Here is a 24,661-nt window from a genome sequence, read left to right on the forward strand (position 1 = left end):
CAGCAGAGCAGACATGCTTAAAACAGTATACACCTATTAAGTATTATTAACACTTAATGCATAACACAAGCAGCATAGCCTTTGCTTCTTTGTTTTTCAGGTAATATATAGCCCGATTATCCTGGTAATACAGTTTTCCTTGACAAAAATAAAAACATATTGACATGCAATGATTACAATGTTGAAAAAATTTGTGGATTAACACTTTGAAACCTGAGCAAATTGGCTGGACTTATTGCAAAAACATGGGTAGAAGGTAATGAGCAATGAACCAAGTAATGACCCAAAATTAGCCATAAATGAGTAAAACGTAGAGAAAAATTACATTTTTTAAAAAAACAACAAAACATGGAAATGGCCTGCAAGAAGTGCTCAAAATTATAATTATTCCATAACATAATTTTAAAATATGTAATTAGAGTAATTATATATATAGTTTTGCCATAGCTTTTTTCTTTTTCTCTAGACTTTCTTCCCTATTTATAAAATAATATTCTGATTCTATTAATTTCTTGCAATGTGTGGAACATTTCTTACTAAGCTGCTCATCGCCTTTTTCTCATGTTTCTGAAAGAAATCTGCTCAGGGTTCAAAGATTTAAATACTTGTGAAAGGCAACTGAAAGCGGCATGACAAAAGTGACATTCCAGGTTTCAAATGGTTAATCAACAGAAAATGAATGGACAACTATTTTAATAATAATTAAATTTCAAATTAAATCATTGGGTTATGGACTGTTGCCTTAAAAGGTCAACTCAAGATTTGGACAATTTATTAGGCATTTTCCCTGTTTTCTGACATGCTACAAACTAAATGATAAATTAATTTTCAGTCACAGTCCTAAATGAATTTCCCTTCAGAAAACCAATATGACACATAAGTAAAGAATTAAACCTGACACAGAAAATAAAAGCCAAAGAAAAACATTTCAGAGGGTTTATTGTATTATAAGACAAAAGAAGGATTTCAGATTTGTCAGTTTGTCTATAAAGCATTATTATAAACATTGTACTTGTGGAAGTATAATAGCAAGAACACGTATAACATTACTTTTAGGACATACACACAAAGCAGTACAATAGGATTACATGAAATGTGAACTGGCTCATTCACTTCCCCAAAGGTCATGTGAATGCCTGTGAATGGCTCTACATAGTTTATATGGATTATCACATCCTTTAAACACACAAGCATACTTTATAAACTGGTCGTATATATATCTATATATACTTGATTGATATTTTCTCTTTTTTTTCTGAAAAAGAAATGACCTCTACATCCCTTTTAAGGTTTAAAAGAATTAATTGTGGGCATGTGTTTTACAACATAGAGGTAATAACACTGATGTAAAAACTGAAAGTTTCCGTATGAAAGTATAAAAATTTACCTTTACAGTCAACTGCCAATTCCATCAACAGAGAGACCATAGATTCCTATGGCCAGAGCTGTATTTGTAGGGAAAAGCAGGCGGTGATAAAACAGTGAAGAGAAGCACTTTGACTTTCTTCCTATCATAAAACCATCACTGTGATGGACTCACACACATTTTATTGCAGCCTTTACATGCATTTTCTACCCAGACAGGAAAGCTCAACAAAAGGAAAACAAATCAAACAAGGCAGAAAGAAAAGAGTGACAAACTAAAAAAAAACAAAAACAAATTATAGTCTTCAGTATAAGTTGTCACCATATGTTTTGTCCTGTCTGCCCCAAACCAACATCGAGGCACAGTCAAGTGTTCCAAAGTCCTTGTATCACCTTAGTATTGCTTTTATCTTTTGACTAAGTTTAACGTGCCCACCCCCCAAAACTCCCTTCTTCCACGTCCTCTAAGAGTTGAGGTGCTCCACTTGAATGGTGGATGCTGACACAGTGAGACAGAGGTCCTTGTTGGAGGAAAGGTCCGCTACGCTGACAGGTTTGTACTGGATGTCACTGGCAGACACTGTCTTAAACTGGTGAAGGTCAAATGGACAGGGGACTGGTTCTGTCTGGGGGTAGCTGCTCTGGCTCTGTCCCTGCTGGCCTCCGCCGGCTCCTCCGCTCCCAGCTCCCCCGGGTCGGCTCGATCCTCCATCTGTGCCGTCTACCCGGCTCTGAGCTCCAGCCTGGCCCTGGCTTTGGTTGTGTTGTGCTGCCTGTGCTGCGGGTGCAGTCAGCTGGTCTGGGTTATGTTTCTCCATGTGTTTCACCAGATACGTCTCCTGAGATGAGGGGAGGATAGGTAGAGGGGAAACAGTGGACACATGACTACACTGTGCATAGTAGCTGCCAGGGGTCTGATGCCAGTGAGGCGATTCATAGTGTTTCATGTAGAAATGCTCTTCACAAATTGACATTTGTCTTACTGAGGTGTAAGTGCGGTTGCAGAGACCACACGAGTAGATCCTTGCGTGCTTGACTGTGTGTGTGGACATGTGCACCTCCAGGCTTGCTGGATCTATGTATCCTTTGTTGCAGTTGGCGCACTTGTAGGGCTTGTCCTTGTTGTGTTGACGCCGGTGGGACTGGAAAAAAATGGTTAGTGAAAAAAAAAATGCTAATGTTTCACTATATATGAAACAAGACAGTTAAAAACCAACACATAATATGAACTCTGTGCGAGAGGAAAACTTTATTCTTTCACACCTGTAAATTTGAGAGTTGCGTGAAGGATTTCTCACAGCCTGGATGGATACACTTGTATGGGCGATCTCCGGTGTGAATCCTGGATAAAAAAACACAAACATGCACATACACAGACTGCTATCACTTTCATGGTGATCTAACCTGACCTCAGAGAGACACAGAGGCAGATGAGAAACCCAAGACCGGTGACTCACTTACCTGTTGTGTTGCTGAAGATGACTGAGCTGTCTGAAGCACTTTTGGCAGTAGGAGCAAGTGTAGGGTTTCACTCCGGTGTGGATGCGAATATGTTGGGCCAGGTAGCTGGAGTTGGCAAATGACTTGGTACAATGGGGACACTTGTGAGGCTTTGACTCTGTGTGGTTCCTGATGAGGGCAGACAGGAGGGTGAAAGAGAAAGGGAAACAGGATTTAAAAGGTCAGCTGAGAGAAAAAAAACACATCATACTGTGCTTGTGCTGTAGAGAAGATTGTAGGGCAGATTATAAGAGAGTAGGGCTAGACAATATATTGATATTATATCAAAATTTTGATATGAGGCTAGATAGATACTTAGATTTTGCATTTTAAAGGCTGCATTACAGTAAACTGATGTAGTTTTCTGAACTTCCCAGAGTGCTCTAGCTGCTATTATTTGCTTTTATACACCTAGTCAGTATATCCACATTACTGATGATTATTTATTAAATACCTCATTGTGTAAATATTTTGTGAAAGCACAAATAATGACCATGGCAATATCAAAACTGAGGTATTTGGTGCAAAATAATCTGATGTATAACTTTCTTCATATCCCCCAGCCCTAGATTGGAGCAATAAAACATTTGGAAACTGTAGACAAAAGCCAATGAAAACGTTATGTCATTTTACACTTAAACTGCTCTAAGTAGTGTCAGTTGTTAAATCTCACATATTAATATAAATATCCCAAATTGTCCAAAAAAAAATTCACAAAATGACGAAGTAAAAGAGCAAATTATTTCAACTCTGTCATTTTTTAATGTATATCCTTTTACCCTGAATGATTTGGGTGTGTAAACAGAAGAACAAAATATTTAATATGACAACTGTAATCTAACTGCATAGAATATTCAGAACTATTTTTTAATTAGATTTTTTTGTTTTTGTTTTTGTTACCTTAAAATGAACAAAACTGTTGTTTTTAAAGAAGCCAAAAACAAATCAAAGTTTGGCTTTGGACAGGGCCATCTGCAGTTTTGCTAAGGCCACTGCAGAGCTTCACACTTGGCACATTTGAGAAGTTTCAGTTCTTTAACTTCACCACAAGATGCCACTAAATCCTACACGCTGGACCTTTAAAGTTTAATGCATCTTTTAAATCAGGGATACTCAACTTGCTTTCTCAGGGGCCACATTTGCAAAATGACAGGTGTCCAGTTTCTTTATTAAGAAGCTGGCAACAAACAAGCTTGGTGCTTTTTTAATGCACCCTGGCACCTTACTTACACTCAATGTACAAAAAATCTCAGTGTCGATCAGTTTAATTTCTTTAGGAACTAAAAAGTGGTTGCCGGGCCACCTGGTCCCCTATCCCGGGCCAAATTTGGCCAGCGGGCATAAAGTTGAGTAGCATTGATTTAGATCAACATTCCTCTAGGAATTACTTTAAATTGATTTGATGACAGCCAAAAAGAACAGGATGACTATAAAACAAGTTATGAGCAAGAAAGCAGAGGATGGCAGCAGAGGATTTCTATCAGGCATCGCCATTCAGTGGAAAACGTAAAAAAAAAATGCAACAATGAGGACATATACCAAACACAATGGGTGAGGTGGGGAAGCATAACAGAAGCAAGTGTGTCTTTTAAAATGTATTTCTAAATGTGTGTGTTTCTGTTGAAGAAGCAGTGGCAGGAGATGACAGAACATGCAGAAAAAAAAGAAAAGAAACATCACGGGGGAAAACAATGCAAGTACAAGTGCAGAGACAAGCAAGTACTGTGCACACACACACAAAGAGAAAAATGGTAAAAATATTATCTTTGTATACATTTAAATAACAGAGCTCCATGCATTTCAAAGGGGCATTACTGTATAAATTATGGAAAATCTTCTCATGGACAAAGCCCAAACAGAAATTTAAATTTTCTGAAAAGGTCACTTCTGGATGAAACTGGTAGCATGCGAGCCAACATCTACACGGTGGTGTAATAAGCGTCTGCACACCACTCCAATCTCTTCCCCCAGGAGGGGTAAGAAAACAGGAGTCTAGACTTCAAAATATGGGACTTGGCAGGACAAGTTAAGAGGACAGGGGAATATGATACGTGATCATGACGGGGAGGAGGGGTCTGCAGTACCGTGTGTGCTGCTGTAAATGACTGAGCTGCCTGAAAGATTTCTGGCAGTAGGAGCAGGTGTAAGGCTTGGCCCCGCTGTGGATGCGGATGTGCTGGGCCAGGTAGCTGGAGTTGGCGAATGACTTGGCGCAGTGAGGACACTTGTGAGGTTTGGCCTCTGTGTGCGACTTGGAGTGGATCTGCATGTCAGACTTACTGAGGAAGGTCGCCGCACACATCCGGCACCTACAAGGCGGAGAGACACAGAAATGGGGAGGGCGGGATGGAAGAACAAGAAGGAAGGAGAGGGACACGTATACAGAAGAAGAGACACAAGACAAGATGATGTAGAAGGAAAAAAGGAGATGAAAGTGGAGACAGGGGAATGAAGCATCGACCCACAGAAATAAATATGATAGAAAAATGAAACTCACAATAAAAAAGAAAATGAATAATATAAGATAAATCAATGAGGACAGAAAGGAGGGAGGGGTAAACACAGGGAAAGATGCCAAGGGAGAAATCAGTGAAAACTGACAGGGAAAGGTACTACAAAAAGTAAAAGAGCAAGACACAAAAGTGCTTGACAGTAGGCTTGGGTGGTATGTAATATTTCGTACCTTCCTGAAATTTCACCTGTGTACACAGTAAATAATGGTATAAGTGTGTGGTGCTAACCACCCCACCAACACTAAAATTAAGCATTTCAGACTAATAAATACACAACAGAAACCCACAAAATGTTATGAAAAGTAATACTCTCACATCTATTTTCCCTATTAAACAGAGAAATACAACTGTCCACCTTTTGATTTCAACTTTTTCTCAGTCATGGAAGACTGGCAAGGCTCAACTTAACTGCCTCCCTAACTCATCATAAAACACACTTCATTCAAACTCGACAAAACAAAATAAAATTCACACAAACCGTCTTGGTTACTCTTGCTAGTAATCTAGTTAGTTAGTCCACTGTTCCAACAATCACCAACTCCAGTTTTGTCAAAATAAATCCTTAGTTCAACAAGTTAGATGAAAAAAACATGCTGTTATTCTCCACATTCTCTTTCTGCCATTGCTGGCCGCCAGCTGTTTACAGTCCTGTAAGTTATCCCTCCACCACTAGGTGTCGTTTTAGCTGCTGTGTGCTGTGCATGCTGTGCACTACATACAATGACTTCAATAGAAAGAGGAGAGCCTATATTTATATATATGACAGGATTGAAAGATATACCTTCAGGATTTCTAAATACCCCAAAATACTGTAATACCATGATAAAGCCCAAGCCTACTTGAGAGTTTACAACTCAAAGAGCATGCTATATAAAGACAAAGAGGACAGCAGAGGGCAGGAAAAGGTTCATGTGTGCAGAGGCACAAAGAGCGTCGATGAAGCACTGATGTATTTGTATCTCAAATACATTACAAAAAGGAATCAACCGTCCACTATAAAGCAGCCATGTTCTGCCATAACATGCAGTGAAGTGTGTTTAGAAGAAGTGTGTGTGTGTGTGTGTGTGTGTATGTGTGAGATGCTTATGCAGCAGCTCGTAGTCTATCTAAGAAAGCTCTCTACTTTGATTTTTTGACAGGGCACAGAGGAACAGGTGTGCTTGCATTCCACAGCTACAGCGAGGAGAAATGGGGAGGCACAGCAGCAGGTGGTGTTTGTTTCTGTGACGCCGTACCTGTATGTCTTAGTGCTGTCCTTTGGGCCGTGGTCTTCCTCTTCATTTGACAGGTCATATGGGTCTCCAGTATGATGCGGCAGAGACGTCACCTGTCAGAAATAACAATCAACATTATTAGATTTTTTTTTTACTACATATTTCAGTTTTGTCATCTGTGTTTTTTTACCTGGCCGCCAGGCGTCAGATGAGCCAGTATTAGTGTTTCATTTCCAGGTCCGCCCACAGGACCGACCCTGGGCACTGTTGTCTTCTTCTTTCTGCCTCGTTTGGAGGGCGCCGGCATCACGACCACATGGGACGCCCCATCTGCTTCTTTTTTGTCTACAACAGGATCAACAGCAGCAGGTTAAGAGGAGAAGATACTCCTGACAGTGTTCCTGCAGTTTAAGGCAAGGTAGATTTAAGACTTTAAAGCCTTTTTTACTGCCACTCAGAATAAAGTTTAGGACCAATTATCTAATAACCAAAATTGAAGAATGGCAATTTTTTTTGCCCAAATGTTTACTGAGACATAAAACATGAAAAAGTTAGATCCATGTCAAATATTAAAAAAAAAACAACCCTTTTTCAAGTGAAACACAAGGAAGATGATGAACATATTATATTTTCATAAAAGTATCTATTTGATTTACCAACAGAGGTGGGAAATATCTGGCAATTCTGCTCAGTTTTCTTGGTGATTTTGTGTTTTCTTAATCTACAAATGAGATTCCACTGCTTGGATTTCCATCATGATGTGATAAGGAGGGAATTATATTATTAAATTATTTCACAAAAAATGGATTTTGAGATTTCATGATGCAATGTCAGAAAAAAAATTATAAACTCCTACTTCCCATGTCTAAGCCAGTCAATTTAATACCAATTAAGGCCTTATTTTTAGATAAATGAATTTAATGCCTTTTACGTATTTTAATGGGTCTGCGGGAACTCTGCTTGAGCCCTTAAAATAACTGCCCTCTACAGGTAAGTGTGTAAATAGACTACCATCAAACTGAAAATCAAAGTGTGTGCTGCAGGAAGTCTCATGTTTTTACTGCTTATTGTTTCAGTTGTAATTGACATTTGAATGAGTAATTAACAATTTAAAATGATCATATTCCCTGTGACTATTGATTATAAATAACAAAGCGCAAACATACCAATAATATATGAAGCAAGTTGTGAAAGCATTCCCTGCATTTAGAGGATATATACTATATGCCTGGATAAGAAATAAAATCATTAGCTGCTTATTTTCTGGTTTTATTGCTTTGTTACTCTGCAGATCAATCTGTGCTTTAAAGAGAATAAATTGGGTCCAAAACACAGAGAGATCATTAAGAGCAAACTAGGCAATATCAAATTTTATTTTCTGTCTCACAGCATATTGAGGACACTCACAAAATCCCTCAGGGCTGATTATGTTACAACTCAGTAAAATGTTGCAAAATTATTATTTTTTGTCTCATGACTTAAGATGCAGTTTGTTTTTGGTTTTGCTGATTCTTGTTGTCTCAAAGTGTTAGTCTCACATAAGCACTGACATTAGTGAAAACGCAAATTTCAGTCAGAATAAGCTGTTTGGTATTGCAATAATGAAGTTTTGTCAATGTAAGGTTGTTAACATTCAACAGTTAGTTGTACCTGCAGATGCGCATGAGAAATATTTTATATTGTTTAAATTCACACACTTTATATTCAGATTCTTAATTGTAGTGAGAGTTTTAGTCCTCCAAAATAAACTTTATTAAGGCATTACCAGTGTTTGGTGCAATCACTTTTTATTTGTCTTTTAACACAGTAATTCAATGTTAATGTTTAATGTTAATTGTTATAAATTAGGTAATGGCATTACAATTACTAATCAATTGCCACCTCTCATCAAACGCGCTGAAATAAGCGACCCTGTTGCTTTATGATGCTTTTGTGGTAAACACATCAAGTAAGCTGGACTAGTCTACTATAAAGCCATGTACTGCTAAAAAAGCGACTTTCGAGAGTTAGTTTGGCCTATTAAATGCGCTTCATATGCCATTTAAATACATGTTTTTTACCTTTTAAGTCTGCCATCGTCTGATGTTGTTAGAAAGGCTAGTTGCATTTATTATTTTATATAGGCCTGTTGATATATTATTTTTAGGCGAATCTTATTTATCATAGGCAGTGTTAGTAAGGCCGCCCTCTTTTAATTTGATTTTTTTTTTGTTAAACATTAATATTTTGGCAATTTTGCCTTCATCAGATATGACAGAAGATTGGTAGCATGAAATAGGGAGAGAGAGGGGATAACATGCAGCAAAGGGCAGCAAGCCGGAATCGAACCCGTGGCCGCTACGACAAGGAAACTGCCTTCATATATAGCATACTACCAGTGCCAGTGATATGTGGGCAGATGTAAGTTATAACTGTTTTGTTAACTTACAATTAGCTATGTAACAGTGTATCTCAGGTGACGGTGCGCAATAAAAAGTAATGTAACGTGTAGTTTAACAAATTAATTTCAAGAGGACTGATTAAGTCATTTTTTAAAAAAAGTAACAAGTAATGTGTAATACATTCCTTTTTTGAGTAAAAACCCCAACGCAGGGCATTAAAATTTAGATCCATACACAAAATATATGATATGTGCGCCATCATGTGCGTTTTACCTGCAGAATGGAGTGCTGAAACAATCATGGTCGTCGGATGACCAGAGACGAACGACTGAGAGGAGGTGGGAGAGACGAGTGTTCCCTGAGGAGTTGTGATGACCAGACCCGCTTCATCCAAAGCGACAAAAGAGACAAAAAAAGAGAAATAATCACACATTACAAACGTGAACCAAAAGTCTACTACTGTGTTCTTCCCATGATTACAATCTGTCCTTGAAGTTCAGGAATTATTTCCTGCTATTCAGGTTTTTTTAAGTATTAGAAGCAAATTCTGTGTATCATATGCTAAACCTGGCTGTGTTAAGATAGTGCTACAAAAGAGTGTGAAAACACAGCGCGACTGCTCCACTATTTGAAAGAAAGCCCTGAGGTTGTAGCACAAATGGAGACACACAGGAATCGTTTTACTGAGAGTTGTTCTTCTGGCAATGTGTGCTCTTAGCCCATAGTGCTGCTTGGAGGTATCTGGAATTTCAATTTGTTTTCATGAAATAAATTATTCAATGCATTGCTGTTATTTCATGTTTCAGGACTAAACTTAAATCTAGCCTCTTCCTCCGGTGTTCTTCTGATATTAAGTTGCCCTTTGATCATTAGATATTTTGTCAAAGTGAGCACGATCCAGAGGCGTCTCCACGCAGAGACAGACTCACCTGCTGTCATGATGCCGGTGGAGGGGACCGACAGCATGTTCTGGGTGCTGTGAGGAGGGTGGAGGTGTGCCGCGCCACCAGCCTGCCCTCCTCCATCTGTCTTTGTCCCCGGAGTGGGGATTGTGAGGAGAGCTGTTTGGTAGTGGGACGCAGGAGAAGAAGAGAAGGAAGCACTCTTTTCCTGTTGCTCTTTCACTTTGTTCAGGAACATGGCATTTTCAATCTGTCGGTAGAGAGGAGGTTTTTCATTTCATTAATCAGACTGAGCTCCCTCAATCATCTTCTTGTCGTCAGAAAACACTCCTCAAAAGACGCTTCCTCGTCATTTAAACCCTGCGGAAACTGAATGTTCTTGATTACTTGTCCAGACTCACCTGTCCCGGCACAGTGGGGATGGGAGACCAGAAATACGATGAATTAAAATGAGAGTCTTCCATCATTTCTGCAATGACACAAACCCAGCAATTAATCACTGTAATGACATAGTAAGTATTACATCTGATTACTTTATAATAATTAATATAACGTACAAGGGCTACAGAGACATAACAAACAGCACACAGACTTAAGCAGCTGGCACAATCTAATTTAACTCAAATTATACACGGCTACCCGAAAGCCAGGAAATTAAATATCTTGTCCACCTGCCACTGTGGCTGGTGGATTCCAAAATCTACCAGCCATTATAGATTACCATTGTGTTTTTTTTGGCTGGTGAGTGAAGAAAATCTAGCAGCCACTTTCATATTTTACCAGCATTTGGATGATGGCTGGTGCTTATTTCAGCCCAAGTGCAAAAATAAAAACAACCTAAACCACAAAATTTACAGAGAAGTGAAAAATATCTCAAGAGAAAATGTGGCCGGGTGCTGGAGATAAACACAGCTGCGCTGATAATCAGCACAACAGATCTCAAGAGTGATATTGCTTTCATACAAAAGTTCTATAAGCGCCTGTTATTAGAAAACAAAAACAAGTGATAACAGGTTATGTTTTGTTTGTTTGTTTGATTATTTAGTTGGTACTGGTCTCACTGTCCGGCGTAGGATTGGATTTACAAACGCACCCATTGATCAACCTACGAGTTGTAACAAAGGTATAATCTGGCAAATGCAGTTAAGTAAAAGTATAGTGAAGTGAAATGTACATGAGAAAGGAAGTCCAGTATGAAAAAGGAACAAGATAAACCACTGATCCTTTAATGTTGTGAAATACTTGTAACATGTTAGTGCCCGCCCTTAAAAACTGGAAATGTAAGCCTGTCAAACATGTGGTTTCAAATATTAGTGATCTACTTAAATAACTTCCTAGTGTTTATTCTCATATTAAAAAAAAGTGTTGATCAAGTTGAGAATGATAACAGGGTTTTTCAATGCACATTACATACTGGTTTTTAAAATCCTTATACATTATGTATAGTTTTTATTGTTTTATCATACTGGTGCTTTATTATGTTGATGTGTATGTTGTCTGGTTAGATGTCCCCAGTTGTTGTGTTTGATTGTGAATGTAGCTGGCATATAAAGTCATTTTCATGAGGATCAATAAAGTATCGATCTAACGGACTATCTAAGGCCCTTTGCATGACACCGTGTGTTAGTGATTCATATTCCCAGACAAAATTACAATACAAAGAAAGATGACTGAATTCCATTTCACAGCCTCAGTTTCTGGGTCCTGTATATTTCACACGCTGGCTCACTGACATTCAGTCACTATGAAAAAGGTCAAAATATCTTACCACAAACTTAATGCCACACAGTGAAGCTGGGGTTTTATGAGGGCCCCTGTAGGTGTGGGGCTCTTGGGACAGTCGCTCACTCTGCCTGGCCAGTCATGCAGCCCCGGGCCCAGTCCTGCAGGATCCTACTGGCAAGGTTCCAGTTATAAAAAGAGAAAAAGTAAAGGTAAACTGACTGCCAAGAGGCGTTATAAAGGTTGATGAGAGGAGGTGTAGTGGGAGGAGAGCCACAGACCATGCATGCGGTTTGAAAAACAAAAACATGTTTGTGTCTGAGATTATGATTTAGTGGAGATTGTGCTCCTGGTATGATTGTTACATTGATTATGTAATTCATTTTTTAAACTTTGTGTCCTGCACTCAGGTGAAGTCAGGTAAATTGAGACACTTTTTGGTAGATTACCAAGAAAAGCAACTAAAACTTTGAACACAGCCTTAAATGTTCCTTTTAGATCTTGTTCTGGTTCTCTGCTACATTTCGACAAAGAAAATATGATTAGAACTAAAAAATATTTTAGAAACTTTGGACCTACAAACACATCTGAGTATCCCTTCTTTACTCCAATGATATGTCCAGGTAAAATGGGAAATTTGTGTTTGTTTGTTTTTTAAATAGTTAAATAAATTTAGCAGTTCAGTAATTAATTCACTAAATCATTAATGTAACCTCTAATTTAAAAAAAAAGAATGCCATACTTTCCCTGTTGTTTTTCTGACTGTTTCCCTGTTACCATAATGTCTAATTCTATGACTAATAGGAGTTTTGTAGCTGACACACACTCACTGCATCACTTTTTCTTTTTTTACAATACAAAAAATATTGTATAGTAGCACGTAATACCTTCAGTCATAATTGTATGGCACCTGGTAGCCTAAAAACATGCTGGTTTTACTGCAGAAAAATGTCCCATTTTACCAGAATGCATAAAATACTCACTCAAACCCCTTTTCCCATACAAAATAAAATGTATTGCGAAAATATTTGGTTTAAAAGTCAAACAATTAATATAATGTGACATCCTACAACCATTTTTTGCTGTTATTCACTTATTATTTTAGCTGCAGTATTTTTAATGCTATAATATAACCAACATGCCACATGGCTTTCCTTACAAGTCCTGTGACTTTTTGAATCTTTGGTGTCCATACTAGCTTCCTCAGATCAATAAAAGATATTGTTTTATGGAAACATTTTATAACAGCAATGCAATACCGTCGTTGGTGACTGCTCGCAAATACTGAAAGAGCCTAAGATGTAAAACATCATTTGTCCCATTTTACCTGATGTCACATATTACCTGACTTCACCCTGACACTGTAAGGTGAGGTCTGAGCAGAGACATGCAGGAACTGACCTCGGCTTTTTACATTAGCCTGTTTACAGCAGATTCAACTCATTAGCTGAAAGTTGGCTCAACAGACAAACATGACGCTTAATAAACAACAAAACAGCAAACCTAAAGCTCACTTTTATAAAATGCCACAAATCAAAAGCATTGTTTATATTTAGCTCAAGAGAAGGACTCCATTTCGGCTCCTTGCATCTTGTAGTTAATCAGGCCCGCCGTGCTGATTAACATACAGTTAGCTCGCAGACAGCACAGTGTGTGTGGTACCCTCCTGCCTGGGAAAAAAATAACAAGCAAAGCAAAAAAAAAAAAAAAAACCAAAGGATAAAAAAAACTGAAGCGAAAGAAAAAAAAACCAATAGACCATCCTCACAGACTTCCGGCTATGGACGGGTGGAGAGGCGGCAGCAGAGTCATGCAAATATACCAAAAAATACTACGGACTGCATGGAGAACAGTGGCGTTTACCGGTAACGACGACTCCGTCTCCCTCCCCGGAACTCCCGCAGCTCGGGACAATTTGGACACAGTTTCCAAATATGTCCAAATTCCTGCAAAACAGTAAAGTTTTTTAGCCTCAGCGCTTTTTTTTTTTTTTTTTTTTTTTTTTTTTTTTTTAGATTTTTTTTTCCTTTCGGTGAAGCAGCTGCCTCGGCTAAGCTTCACTTCCTCCGGATAAGGTCGTCAGACAAAAGGAGGGTGTGTGTGATGTCACTTCCGGCGACTGGGGGGACGATACATTTTTAAAAAATGTCCAAAATGTAACATTTGCGTAGTGTGGTTTGCTCATGGGTGAGCTGGTGTCTTTATAATGGCAAAAAAATGGTGAATTTGTACAGATTTTAACGAAATCCTGTTTTAAAGATATAGATTAGATAGATTATTTGCAATGTAATAATATAAAGATTATTGTAGTATATCTTCAATTCTATTTATTTGCCCTTTTAAACTTGTTTACATATTCATCATTTGTCATTACATTTACTACATCCCTGTTTACATTACAGTTTACATTACATGTCATCCCCTCTCTCTCCCCCTTTCACGCTTAGACTGTCCTGTATAATAAAGGCAAAAAAAAAAAAAAAAAAAAATCATTAAGAAATCAGTTGTTTCAATGTTTTTATTTGTGCACTTTATACATATTTAGTGAGCATTGTTGGAGGGAGCCTGAGATCTAAGATTTTTAATGCCAGTGGCTGCCTCTCTGTCACTGTGCATACGACAATAAATACCTTGAAACATATCTGCCCTGAATTGAGTTTTTTTTTTTTTTTTGCCTTGAAACTGTTAATTCAGTCACTGAGATTAATTATCATCAACTCTGATTCTACAAAACTGTTGTTCTCACACCATGAATGCAATGTTGGTGTGAGATTACTTGATATCAGACAGAACTGTCAACTCTGTCAATTCAGAGTGGAGTGGGCAGATTTGAGGTCTGGACCATGGCGAGGTGTCAGAAGGATTTCACACCATTTAATACAATGATCACCCAAGGAGGCGACAGGATCAGGGGTCCATGATAAATTGATAAGGTGATTGACGGAAAATTAATTGACAGCTATTTTAATAACGGAGTTATTGTTCAAGCCATTTTTCAAGTTAAAATACCAAACATTTGATGGTTCTAGTTCTCAGACATTTTTTAGAACCAAAAGTGGCTAGCTGCATATGTATTTCTAAAAAACTTACGTTTCCATTTAATCTCCAAAATAAAACAAACATTCTTGCTTTTCCTTTTAACATTCTTAACCTAATTTACGACTCGGAGTCTCGAAAATACGAGCCGATGGAATAGCACCTGAAGGCAGCACAGTGTTAGTCCTCCACATGACAGTAATACAAAGCAACTTAGACTTTTGCTTTGTCGATCAACTGCGTGTAACACATAAACCAGTACACAACCATGTTGCTTAAAGTAATAATACCAGCAGAAACTGCGATTATACTCTATAATTATATTTATTTGTAACTGTTTTCAGTGCAATACTTTAACCGTACACATGATGTCGCTGTAAGGACGGTTATACACCTCTAAGGTATCGTCAACATCCGGCGACACGTCTCCGTAACAACAAACACACCGCTGATCGGTCTGATGCATCTTATGTCATTTTATGTATTTAAACATGAAATAATTCCCATCAAAAACAATGCTGGGTCTTTAACACTTTCTGAAAAACAGTTTAAAGTGTAGTTAACCTCGCGGCGCTTTGAGAGCTTCAGATGGGGGAGGTGAGAAAGCTGCAGAAGAAGTTGAGGCAGATTGGAAATCTGGAAATAAAAATCAATCTTACCCCAGAGGAGAGATTCAAGGTACAGAAACACCTCATCTACCTGTCTGTCCTAGTGTGAAGTGCGTGTGTAACCTGTGCGACTTTGTGCAAATCCTGAATAGATTTCCCTCAGGTGCAACAGCCAGGTTATGACTGCAGACTTTCAAACACGGATTCATTACGAATAGCCTAAACATAAGAACTATTCATCTTTACCTGCTGATACAGCTTAACCCTTTAAAAACCCGAGCAAACTGGCTGATATCTTTTTAAACAAGTTACGGGATTACAAAATAAAAGTACACATAAAATATCAAAATAAAAAAGGGGATTAAATAAGTTATTAATACAATAGAGTTAGAAATGTGGTTTTCTGGATATTTTCCACTGCTTCTTAAAAAAATTATTTCCATAATCATAAATTCATTTTCTTGTCACCTTTTCCTTATTTCTTGCAGTTTGTGGGACATCCCCCTATGTTTTCAGGAGAAATCAAACCGATTTGTTCAGGTTTCAAAGGTTGAAATGCACGTGAAAGGCGTCTGAACCCAGGTTTTAAAGGGTTAAACAGCATGGTACAGCTGCATATTCACACACCATTACAGTACATCAGATTTAGCACATAGCTCACGTGGTTAAATAAAGATGATGTTTTAATGATGCTCTGTGATGCTACTTAAAGTTATGAAGTAAGGCACCTTAAACTGGGAATAACAGTGTTGGTGTCATAAAGGAGAAAAATATGTGATTAACATGAATTAATGATAATGGTGGAATAATTAATTTGACAGTTTCGCCCCAGGAGTTTGGGAGATCAGAAGCTTCTCACATAGTGCATCAAAAAAAAAAAAAAAAAATGATCAGGAACTTCGGGAGAGCATCAGTATGTTAAAGGGCAGAATCTGAATTCTGAGTTAATGCCATGCTCTACAACAGTGTCTTTTTTCTTTACTGCACTGCCCTTATAGCAGTAATTGGTAACAGGAGCATACATGCATACAGTGGTGTCACATACATCTACAGCTGAAGATCATTTGGGAGTGACGGTGAAGGTTACTGGTGTAGCACTTTGGAGAAGAAGTTGCATCTTTTTTGTCTACCAGAAAATAACAGCAAAAAAAAATAACACAAAATAAATCATGTATCGACCTTTTGAAATCTGCGGAAATTGGCTTGATTTCTTCCAAAAACATGGAGAGAAGGCAATGAGCAACTTGACAATAAATAACCCAAAACTTAGAAAGAAATTAGTATAAAGTTGCAACAATAGAACCTGAAATTAGTACACACACAAAAAAGTAACACAAAAAAACCACAAAAACAAATATGTTTATCATAGCAATCAGAAAGTTGAGCACACAAATAAGACCTGGATTATACTGCATGACTTCTGTGAGAGTTGGTTAACAGATGTTTTGATAAACTTTTACTGTTTTACAAATTTTATTCACAAATATGAGGTAAGACGATGTGACTAATTGATAAACAAATGGTCCTCTGTGAGTAAGTATTCCTTTAAGGACAATTTGTTCTCCATTTGAGTATTTCCATTTTATGTTACTTTATACCATTAAATTTTAGAAGAAAATCTTTCTCTTTTTACCCTACCACATTAATCTGACAGATAAATTTACTTGTTACTTTTTAGATTAAAGGTTTACATGGAATATATATACAATATATTTATTAAATACAATGTATCATTACAAATTAAGCTATACACATGGCTACTACAATTACCTCAAACCAGAGCAGTCACATAATCAAAAGCAGCATTCACAGCTATGAATGAATAATGACAATAATTTAATAATGTTATAATACACAAAAATATGTGAAGCCCAAATAGTACGTTTAATACTTACTTCATATTTTTACTATTTTATTTTTTTTTAAATCCAGGACTTTTTCAATAAAATGAGTATTTTTCATTTAAGGTATTGCTAATTCATTAAAATAACCAAACACTTCTCACAAGAGACAGTTTTTTTTTTCTTCTCAAGATTGAAGTATCAGATATCCTTACCTAGTCTCCATTAAAGGTCAAATACTGGATCCGACATTTCCCACAACACAGTGCAGTCCTGTCTTTTTTAGACCATCCTTGCCTGCTAATTGCCCAAATATTTTCACACTCTTTGTCCCCAGTTTCATTAATATCGTATTGTATCTTAATATATATGTGTTGTCTTTGAGTTGAAATAAAAACAAACACCAGCATTCACAGATAAATGTTTCTATTTCAAAACAAACAAAAACAAACACGTTTGAGTTACAAAGCCATCGTGCGTGCTGTGAAACAAGCAGGAATGGCAATTCATACGAACAGGTTAGCTTCTAACAACAACCAGGTTAAGAGAAAACACAGGCTAATTGCATGAGAGGATTCATCTGTGAGTGAATTAACTGCAGCACATTAGAAATGTCTGCAACAATCAGAAACAACAACATATTGTATAAAAAGCCAGTTCTGCTTGTTTTATCACACTGACAATGGCTTTGTAGCTCAAAACATGTTTATTGTTTTTTGTTTTGCCCACAATAAATAAGAAAACATATCTGTGAGTGCTGTTGTTCTGTTTGTTTTGATACTCGCCAAAACAAAACATCCAACACATTGTTTAAGATTTGGAGTTTTTGAGCTGCTACCTTTCTCCAAGCTGAGAAAACCCCGATGACGTCATAGTGACGTCATCAGGGGTGTTTTCTCAGACTTGACAAAACTCCACCAAAGCCACAGAAGACATCACGCAAGTGTTTTCACAGTCAAAGTAGTGGACATTCATGTGTAAAACTGGTGGATTGCTCCTTTAACACAGGAAACCGCCACTTTACATCAAGTTGACAGGCCTGATTCACTCCATTCATGCATCTTTCATAACTCACAACTCACGACAAGAGTAAAGCGCGCGTGTTGCCTGTTGCAGTCTAATAAATCAAGACCGGCCAAATATGTTGGGTGTGCATATAAACAACTTGTGGGTTTTAGTGGCTTTGGTTTTACAACCAATCTCGTGCCTTCTTCTCTCTCAGATCTCCAGGAAGGCGGAGCTGCGTTCCAGATTGGCTGAGCTTCAGCTGCAGCTTTCTGGCCCGCAGCAAACTCTGGGGATTGTGGGAGACGGAAAAAAGGAGAAGATGAAAAGACAAGTGTAAGGAAGTGAGAGAGAGGTACCAGCAAGAGGGGGCAGATGGAGAGGAGTATAATTCTTCAAAAGCAACAACATTCGCTTTGAAGCCTTTGATCTTTTTTGTATGTCTATCCAAACACACTGGAGGTCAAATACTGTCACGATTTAGTAAAATGGGAACTTTCCCGTGTTCGTAACGTGTCATGTTAACCATCACTCAGGGATGTCATCCTTCATATTAAAGCCCCTCGGGGCTTTGGGTGGATGATTAAAATCAGCATGTGTGGCTATTATCATCAAATCGAATAAAGCACTTTCTGATACACAGACTAGGAGCTCATTAAGAAGTGCTGGTTTTGTTTGCGTGAGACTCGGAGATGCTCTACAGGTATCCTCCGTGTCACAGAGGATGCCGTGTGCCGTTCTTGATTATTCATTCAGTTCTCGCTTTTCTGCACTGGCACAGGGACGATGCCCCTGAGGCCCTTCCATCACAAACGCCTCCAGCCTCCAAGATCCTTAAGGGAAACGAGGAGTCCAGAGCTCAAGCAACGCCAGCGCCGGCTGCCAGGCAGAGGGAAACAGGAGGGGAAGCAGAGATAGGCAGACAGCAGGAAGGGACAGAGCCGGCCAAAGTGTCAACTCGCTGCCGAGACGTGCCAGGAGGCGGCTCTGACTTTGACACGGAGCAGCAACTGCGGCAAGAAGGTGGGATTTATTAATAAAATTATTATCAGAGTTTATCCCAGGTAGTTAAAAGGCACAAGGCAGCGCCCTAATTTGACATCTAAAATCAGATTACGCCTCGAGGAATCCTAACAAGCTCATGTGGCTGCCAGTATTAAAACCAACAGGCTGCATTTGCTTCCCCAAAGACAGGACCCACGTTTTGCATCCTTGGAGCTAAATTAGCCCCACGCTTCATTGTGGCAGACTAATCCATATTGAAGAACTGTGTAGATTAACAAACCGGGGTGCTGATGAGTCAACAGTGCTAATTGGACAAATCATTTCCTTTTCAGAGGCTGAATTTGCATCCCTGAAATCGTCCTGGGAGACGGCAAAGTTCCGCCTGAGGCTGCTGGAGGGTCACAATGACATCGTCACCTGTGTGGTTGCTGTTGACAACCTGGTGGTTTCTGGAAGGTAAAGCAGCGAGAGAGAAGCCCAGATTTGCATAATGGATGTGCAAAGTGAACATTTCACCTAATTTATCACTTAATATGCTCCCTCTCTCCCCCTCGCTGTCTGACATATTTGTTTTTCTTCCCCCACCCCCGCTGGTTTGGTTTGGCAAATCTCCCCCATTTATGTTGAGCGGCTTTTAACTTTGCTTGTTTTTACCTTCCCCTGCATCCGCTCTTCCTCACACGCCCCACCCCCCCCACCCCTTCGAAGCCGAGATACGACGGTGAAGGTGTGGCACGTTCCCACAGCAACGGAGCACAAGAACCTCGGCGGTCACACCGGTGGGGTCACCTGTCTGTCTGCGCCTCCCCCTGAGTTCTGCAAGAGGCTGGGTGAGGACACACACATACATCCACATCTTTACATGTGCGCCGCCTACAGCTGAGTAATGCCGGTGTCCTGCGGTCTGGTAATTATAGGAGCAGTTCATCAGATCAACCCCAGCGAGAGATAACCTCAGCAGACACTTTAGAGAGTTCACTGTCTGTCTGAAGCAGGCAGCCTTCCATCACTTGAACTCTAACGCCCTCTCCGGCTCTCCTCCTACACTCCCTCTCCACCTGCCTCCCCGACTTAAAAGTAGAGAAGTGCGGTGCATAGATAATGCAGCCAAACTAATAGTCACTCTGTTCATACACTTTTTGTTTCTGTTTATAAATCATGACTATTCCCTCTTTGCCTCTTTCTCGCAATCTGTCCCTTTTTTTGTACATCATCACTTATTTACAGCTTCCTCTCAGCTTAATCTTTTTTGTCCTCTCTCTCCTCCTCCTCCGTCCCCTCATGCTCCTCTGTCTGTGTTTGCCCTCTCGCCAGCCTGGTCCCTGTCTTTGTCCGACAAGGAGAGGTTTATTTTGAGTGGCTCTGCAGACTGCTATGTGAAGATCTGGGCCCTGAGCATTGGTACGCGTAAGCACACAAACACACATATACATATACTGTATATATTAAGGCAGAGGCAGCCTCGGGGCTCTGTCTGGGAAACGTATGTGTGTATTTGTGCATCGTAATCAATGTATGCCTGTGTGACTGGTGGTCTGTGTCCTGTCAGTTAAATTAGTTTTTTTCTGTTCCCTCCAGGGCAGTGTGTTAAATCTGTCTACACATTCAACGCTGTGACGGCGCTCTGCTTTGTGCCAGAGGAGGACGGCTACATCATCACCGGATCAGGTGTGTTTGTGTGTGGAGGGAGCTACTGACACAGTGAGGAGAATAATTGGGCATCACATCATATTTGTATCCTATATCTTCTCTACATGCACGTGCTTTGGGGGGAGACGTCTTTACTAATACGCAGACATCATCTGCCAGCGAGTCAGTGAGTGTAGCGCAGGGCTATTGGGCCGAATCGGAGAGATGGAGGCACACAGATTAGGCAGTCAGGCTCAGGTGGGTCGACCGTGACCAACAATAATGACTGCCAGCCGCCTGTCAGCACATGTTAACCTCACACTCTGTCACCCCTCAGACGGGGGGAAAGTTCAAGCCTGGAGCTGGCACACTTTCGAAAACTGCCAGTCAATCAACGCTCACCAGGAAGCAGTCACCTCCATCCAGGTGGGTGGGTCACACACGTACGTGATGTGCTGTCCACATGGACGATGCTCAGCCTATTTTTACAGACTGACACAAAAAAAGACTTTTTTCTCTCTCTGCAGAGACTGTCTAAAGTAGTCTTAGAACTCTTGATTATTAATTTGTCAAAAAAGCTTCTCCTTACAAAATCTAACGACTATATTTCCACGCTCTTATCCTCACAGAAGCTTTTTCTTGTTTATTGCTTTCAAATGGAAATCAAAGATATTTGTTGAGATGTAAGCCGTGGAGCTCGGCCAGTTTTAGAAAGCATACTGTACATATTTTGAGCTAAAAAGGCTTTTTTTTATGAATATTGAAATCCAAAGCCGCATGTGCACATTTCTTTTTTTTTTTTTTCAATTTGCAATCATGAAAATATGCCTAAAGCATTAAAGCGTGGCGCATCATTGTCATCCTCTTTGTTGTTTATCATACAAAGCGCGCAATCCATTTATAACCAACAGCGGCTCAGCAACATACATTTTGAAACTGTTCACACACTTTTTTTTTCCATCTACACAAAGATGCATACTATTTTTTTTCTGTGTGTCTAGCTCTCTCTCTCACACACACACACACACACACACACACACACACACACACACACACACTGGGTAAAGACTCAGATCACCATGACAACCGTGCCTCCTATGCCCTCCACAGTCTCAGGGTCCGCTGGTGTTCAGCGGCTCGGCTGAGGGAGGGGTGTGTGTGTGGGAGAACCGGTGTTCAAATCGAGACCCCCTGAGGCTACTGAACCACTGGAGCAACCAGGTGACGGGCTGTGGAGGGGGGCCTGGCGGGCGTCTGAACCTCAGCCCGCGGGGAGACAGAGTGTTCCTGGCTTACGGGCGAGCCTGGCTCAAGATCCTGCACTGGAGGACCGGTGAGCTCTGGAATGGGCTGCGTGTGTGTGTCAGGATGATTGAAAAACGAAGGTAGATGAAGGAATATTTGCATAATCCCTCCACCTAACATCTGTCCAATTATCACAGGAACCATGTCCAGACTGACCAATCACAACAGCATCACCGGGGTAACAGATTGTGTTCACCAGACAGGAGGCCTCCTAATTGGCTCCTGCTATGATCTGGCAAATGGAGAGAGCTCGCTAAATTGTGAGTCGCAGAGTAAACCAAGTGCAACAAGTAAATCGCTCCACTCGGAGAGAGTGACATTGACATTCAGGACTTAAAGGGATAGTTTTGGGGGTTTTTTTTGTCAGGTTGTATGAGATACTTATCCATAGACACTGTATTACCTACGACAGATGTCAGCTGGCATGCCCCCAGTTTGAAGAAGCAGGCTGGAGTCCAACATGGAAGCTACCCAGGCTACTGCTGTGGAGGGGGTCAGCAAAAAATGTTTTAGCCACCTCAGAAATTCACACCTAAAACAATCAATTTAAGTTTAAGTGTAAGCTCCATTAAGAGTTTTTTTTACAGCTTTACCTTTCCATCAGACAGCGATTTCTAACGCAAAACTGAAGCCATTAAATCGCTCTCTTCAAAGCCAGACTCCACTGAGAAAAACAGTGATTTAACATTGCTGAACACAGGAGGTACTGGTCTGTTTCTGCCTCGATCAGTTATGTTTTTTGTAGGGCTGTCAGTATTAACGCATTAATTGCAAGAGCCGTACATAACACGCAATTTCTTCTTTTTATTGCTATAAAGCTAGAGTGATGATACTGGTATCTGAAACTAGAAAACCCGAGGAATCCACCAACCATGTCATATTAGCTTCTCAGCAAAGGAGCTGAATAACGCTCCAGCGTGGTCATTTCACAGGGGTCCCTTGGCCTCTGACCCTTTATACTAATTTAATGCATTATTGTTGTTGTCACTTAATTCCTAATCATGACAATTTAAGCTGAGAATTGCTTTACCATGTCAGTACTGACTTCATAACTGTTTTGTAATGCAAAATAGTTCCATTAAAAACGTGCCATTAAAATGTGATTAATCGTGATTAACTATTGAAATTCTGCAATTATTCGCGATTAAAACGTTTTATTGTTTGACAGCCCTAGTTTTTTGTGTTACTGTGTGACTTTGGCAATGGGTAGTTCAGATTGACCAAAGTCACACAATAACACAAACTAACTGATCAAGGCAGCTGTAGACCTGTTCAGTAAGCTTAAATTGCTGTTTTTCTCAAAGGAGTCTGGTGGCTTTGACAAGAGCATAAATGGAGACCTGAAGCCATTATCAGGTTCATTGTTGGAACAGGCTGTCTGACAAGAACGTAACACAGTGAAAATACTCTCAATATACCATTATCTTGAACTGATATTGATTGTTTTAGTGTCTAAAAATTCGTTCTATTGCTGACCCCCAGTCACAGCAGTGCACTGCTTAGCTTCTGCATCGGATGCAGGTCTGCTTTTCCAAACTGGGGTGTGCAAACTGCCACCTACTGTAGGTAATACACTGACCATGGATAAGTACCTCATGCAACACCTGCTCAAAAAGTGAATGAACCATCCCTTTAAGACTAAATCAAAAGCACTTTGCTTGCCTCCATTGACCTCCATCTTCCTCTCTTCCTTCTAGTATTCTCTCTGCCTCAGTGTCGGTACCTGGCCTCTCTGACCTGGCCTGACGCTCCCAGAATCCTCTGCTTTGCGGCGTGGACAACGGGGAGTGGAGACCACAGATGGGTCACTGGAGGTCAGGACCTCATCGTATGGGAGCAGCTCCCCAGTTCTGGAAAGCAGAGGTGGGTGTCAACACCAGCAAGACTTTAAACTGCTCAATTATGCCTCTTATTTGCATAACTCCTCCAAGGTCAACTGCATCGCTAATTCTAAATCTATACTGGGATTTATAAGGTGCTAATGAATGTAACTGATTTTGACACACACTTCTATTGATATTAGGTGTTTAATTAATTGCTGGTGTGAATGTTGAAAGGGGTGATGTCATCGTGAAGAGAGACAGTCGGTTGGAGTCGTGTTTGCTGGAGTCGGAGGGGGACACAGATGACGATGACGAGACTGATGGTACACTGCAATTTCACACATTTTCACGTTTTCATTTACTGACTGGCACTCTTAATGAGGAACTGTGGAATTGCAGACTTATGCTATCATGTTCATTTTAGTTGATGCATGTTGTGACGAATCCTTGTGACCTCCTTGTCAAATTTAGATTACGAGGATGATGGTGACAGCGATGGGGGAGGAGACAGCCGGTCTGACGGTGCGGAGAACGCAGGGTCCGGCTCGTGGTTGCGCTGCGTCCTCCAGTGAGTGCCGGTTTCTCATGCTGAGGACACCACGGCCTGAAGCCATGAAGAGGAAATGAGAGGGAGGGAGCGTAGTGACAGCGAAGGAGGGAGCAGGGGAGCGAAATGTGACGGTGTTGGAGGGGGAGAGCGTATGGCTGGAGACAGTGAGCGTGTGAGTGATAGGCAGATTGTTTTCTATGTAATTATTATCTCCACCTACAATAAAGCTGTCACCCTGTGACTCTCACCTCCAGAATTTGCA

The 24,661-nt window shown here is 40.0% G+C and overlaps 2 protein-coding genes across 4 annotated transcripts; one reads left to right on the forward strand and one right to left on the reverse strand.

Moving 5' to 3' along the window:
* Positions 1–922: 922 nt before the first annotated feature.
* On the reverse strand, positions 923–13,597 carry znf384b (zinc finger protein 384 b). Of its 3 annotated transcripts, none has more exons than XM_042489345.1 (12): positions 13,461–13,597; positions 11,644–11,768; positions 10,277–10,344; positions 9,903–10,125; positions 9,247–9,357; positions 6,783–6,937; positions 6,614–6,705; positions 4,950–5,174; positions 2,827–2,994; positions 2,629–2,707; positions 2,349–2,507; positions 923–2,204 (listed from the first exon to the last, which is right to left on the reverse strand). In XM_042489345.1, the coding sequence occupies exons 3-12, from the start codon at positions 10,340–10,342 to the stop codon at positions 1,830–1,832; spliced, it is 1,653 nt and encodes a 550-aa protein (XP_042345279.1). In that variant the 5' UTR covers positions 10,343–10,344; positions 11,644–11,768; positions 13,461–13,597; the 3' UTR covers positions 923–1,829. The 3 variants fall into 3 exon arrangements, with proteins under 3 accessions (XP_042345279.1, XP_042345278.1, XP_042345280.1); XM_042489344.1 differs by having other exon boundaries at positions 11,644–11,771; XM_042489346.1 differs by lacking the exon at positions 4,950–5,174 and having other exon boundaries at positions 11,644–11,771.
* A 1,439-nt stretch (positions 13,598–15,036) lies between these two features.
* On the forward strand, positions 15,037–24,655 carry si:ch211-154o6.3 (uncharacterized protein LOC563854 homolog). Its single transcript, XM_042489343.1, has 13 exons — positions 15,037–15,311; positions 18,305–18,423; positions 18,869–19,110; positions 19,425–19,548; positions 19,801–19,922; positions 20,407–20,493; positions 20,671–20,760; positions 21,059–21,147; positions 21,832–22,054; positions 22,164–22,286; positions 23,724–23,889; positions 24,084–24,172; positions 24,321–24,655. The coding sequence occupies exons 1-13, from the start codon at positions 15,222–15,224 to the stop codon at positions 24,419–24,421; spliced, it is 1,665 nt and encodes a 554-aa protein (XP_042345277.1). The 5' UTR covers positions 15,037–15,221; the 3' UTR covers positions 24,422–24,655.
* Positions 24,656–24,661: the final 6 nt, after the last annotated feature.

This window comes from Plectropomus leopardus, chromosome 7 (assembly GCF_008729295.1).
Source record: "Plectropomus leopardus isolate mb chromosome 7, YSFRI_Pleo_2.0, whole genome shotgun sequence".
NCBI lineage: Eukaryota > Metazoa > Chordata > Actinopteri > Perciformes > Serranidae > Plectropomus > Plectropomus leopardus.

Coding starts and splice junctions, on each gene's coding strand:
- znf384b (XM_042489345.1), bottom strand. CDS start 10,342: ATGATGGAAGACTCTCATTTTAATTCATCGTATTTCTGGTCTCCCATC. Junction 10,126..10,276: donor TCCCCACTGTGCCGGGACAG/GTGAGTCTGGAC, acceptor CTCTACCGACAG/ATTGAAAATGCCATGTTCCT. Junction 5,175..6,613: donor GACAGCACTAAGACATACAG/GTACGGCGTCAC, acceptor TCCGCCTTGTAG/GTGCCGGATGTGTGCGGCGA.
- si:ch211-154o6.3 (XM_042489343.1), top strand. CDS start 15,222: ATGGGGGAGGTGAGAAAGCTGCAGAAGAAGTTGAGGCAGATTGGAAAT. Junction 20,494..20,670: donor GATCTGGGCCCTGAGCATTG/GTACGCGTAAGC, acceptor TGTTCCCTCCAG/GGCAGTGTGTTAAATCTGTC. Junction 21,148..21,831: donor AAGCAGTCACCTCCATCCAG/GTGGGTGGGTCA, acceptor TGCCCTCCACAG/TCTCAGGGTCCGCTGGTGTT.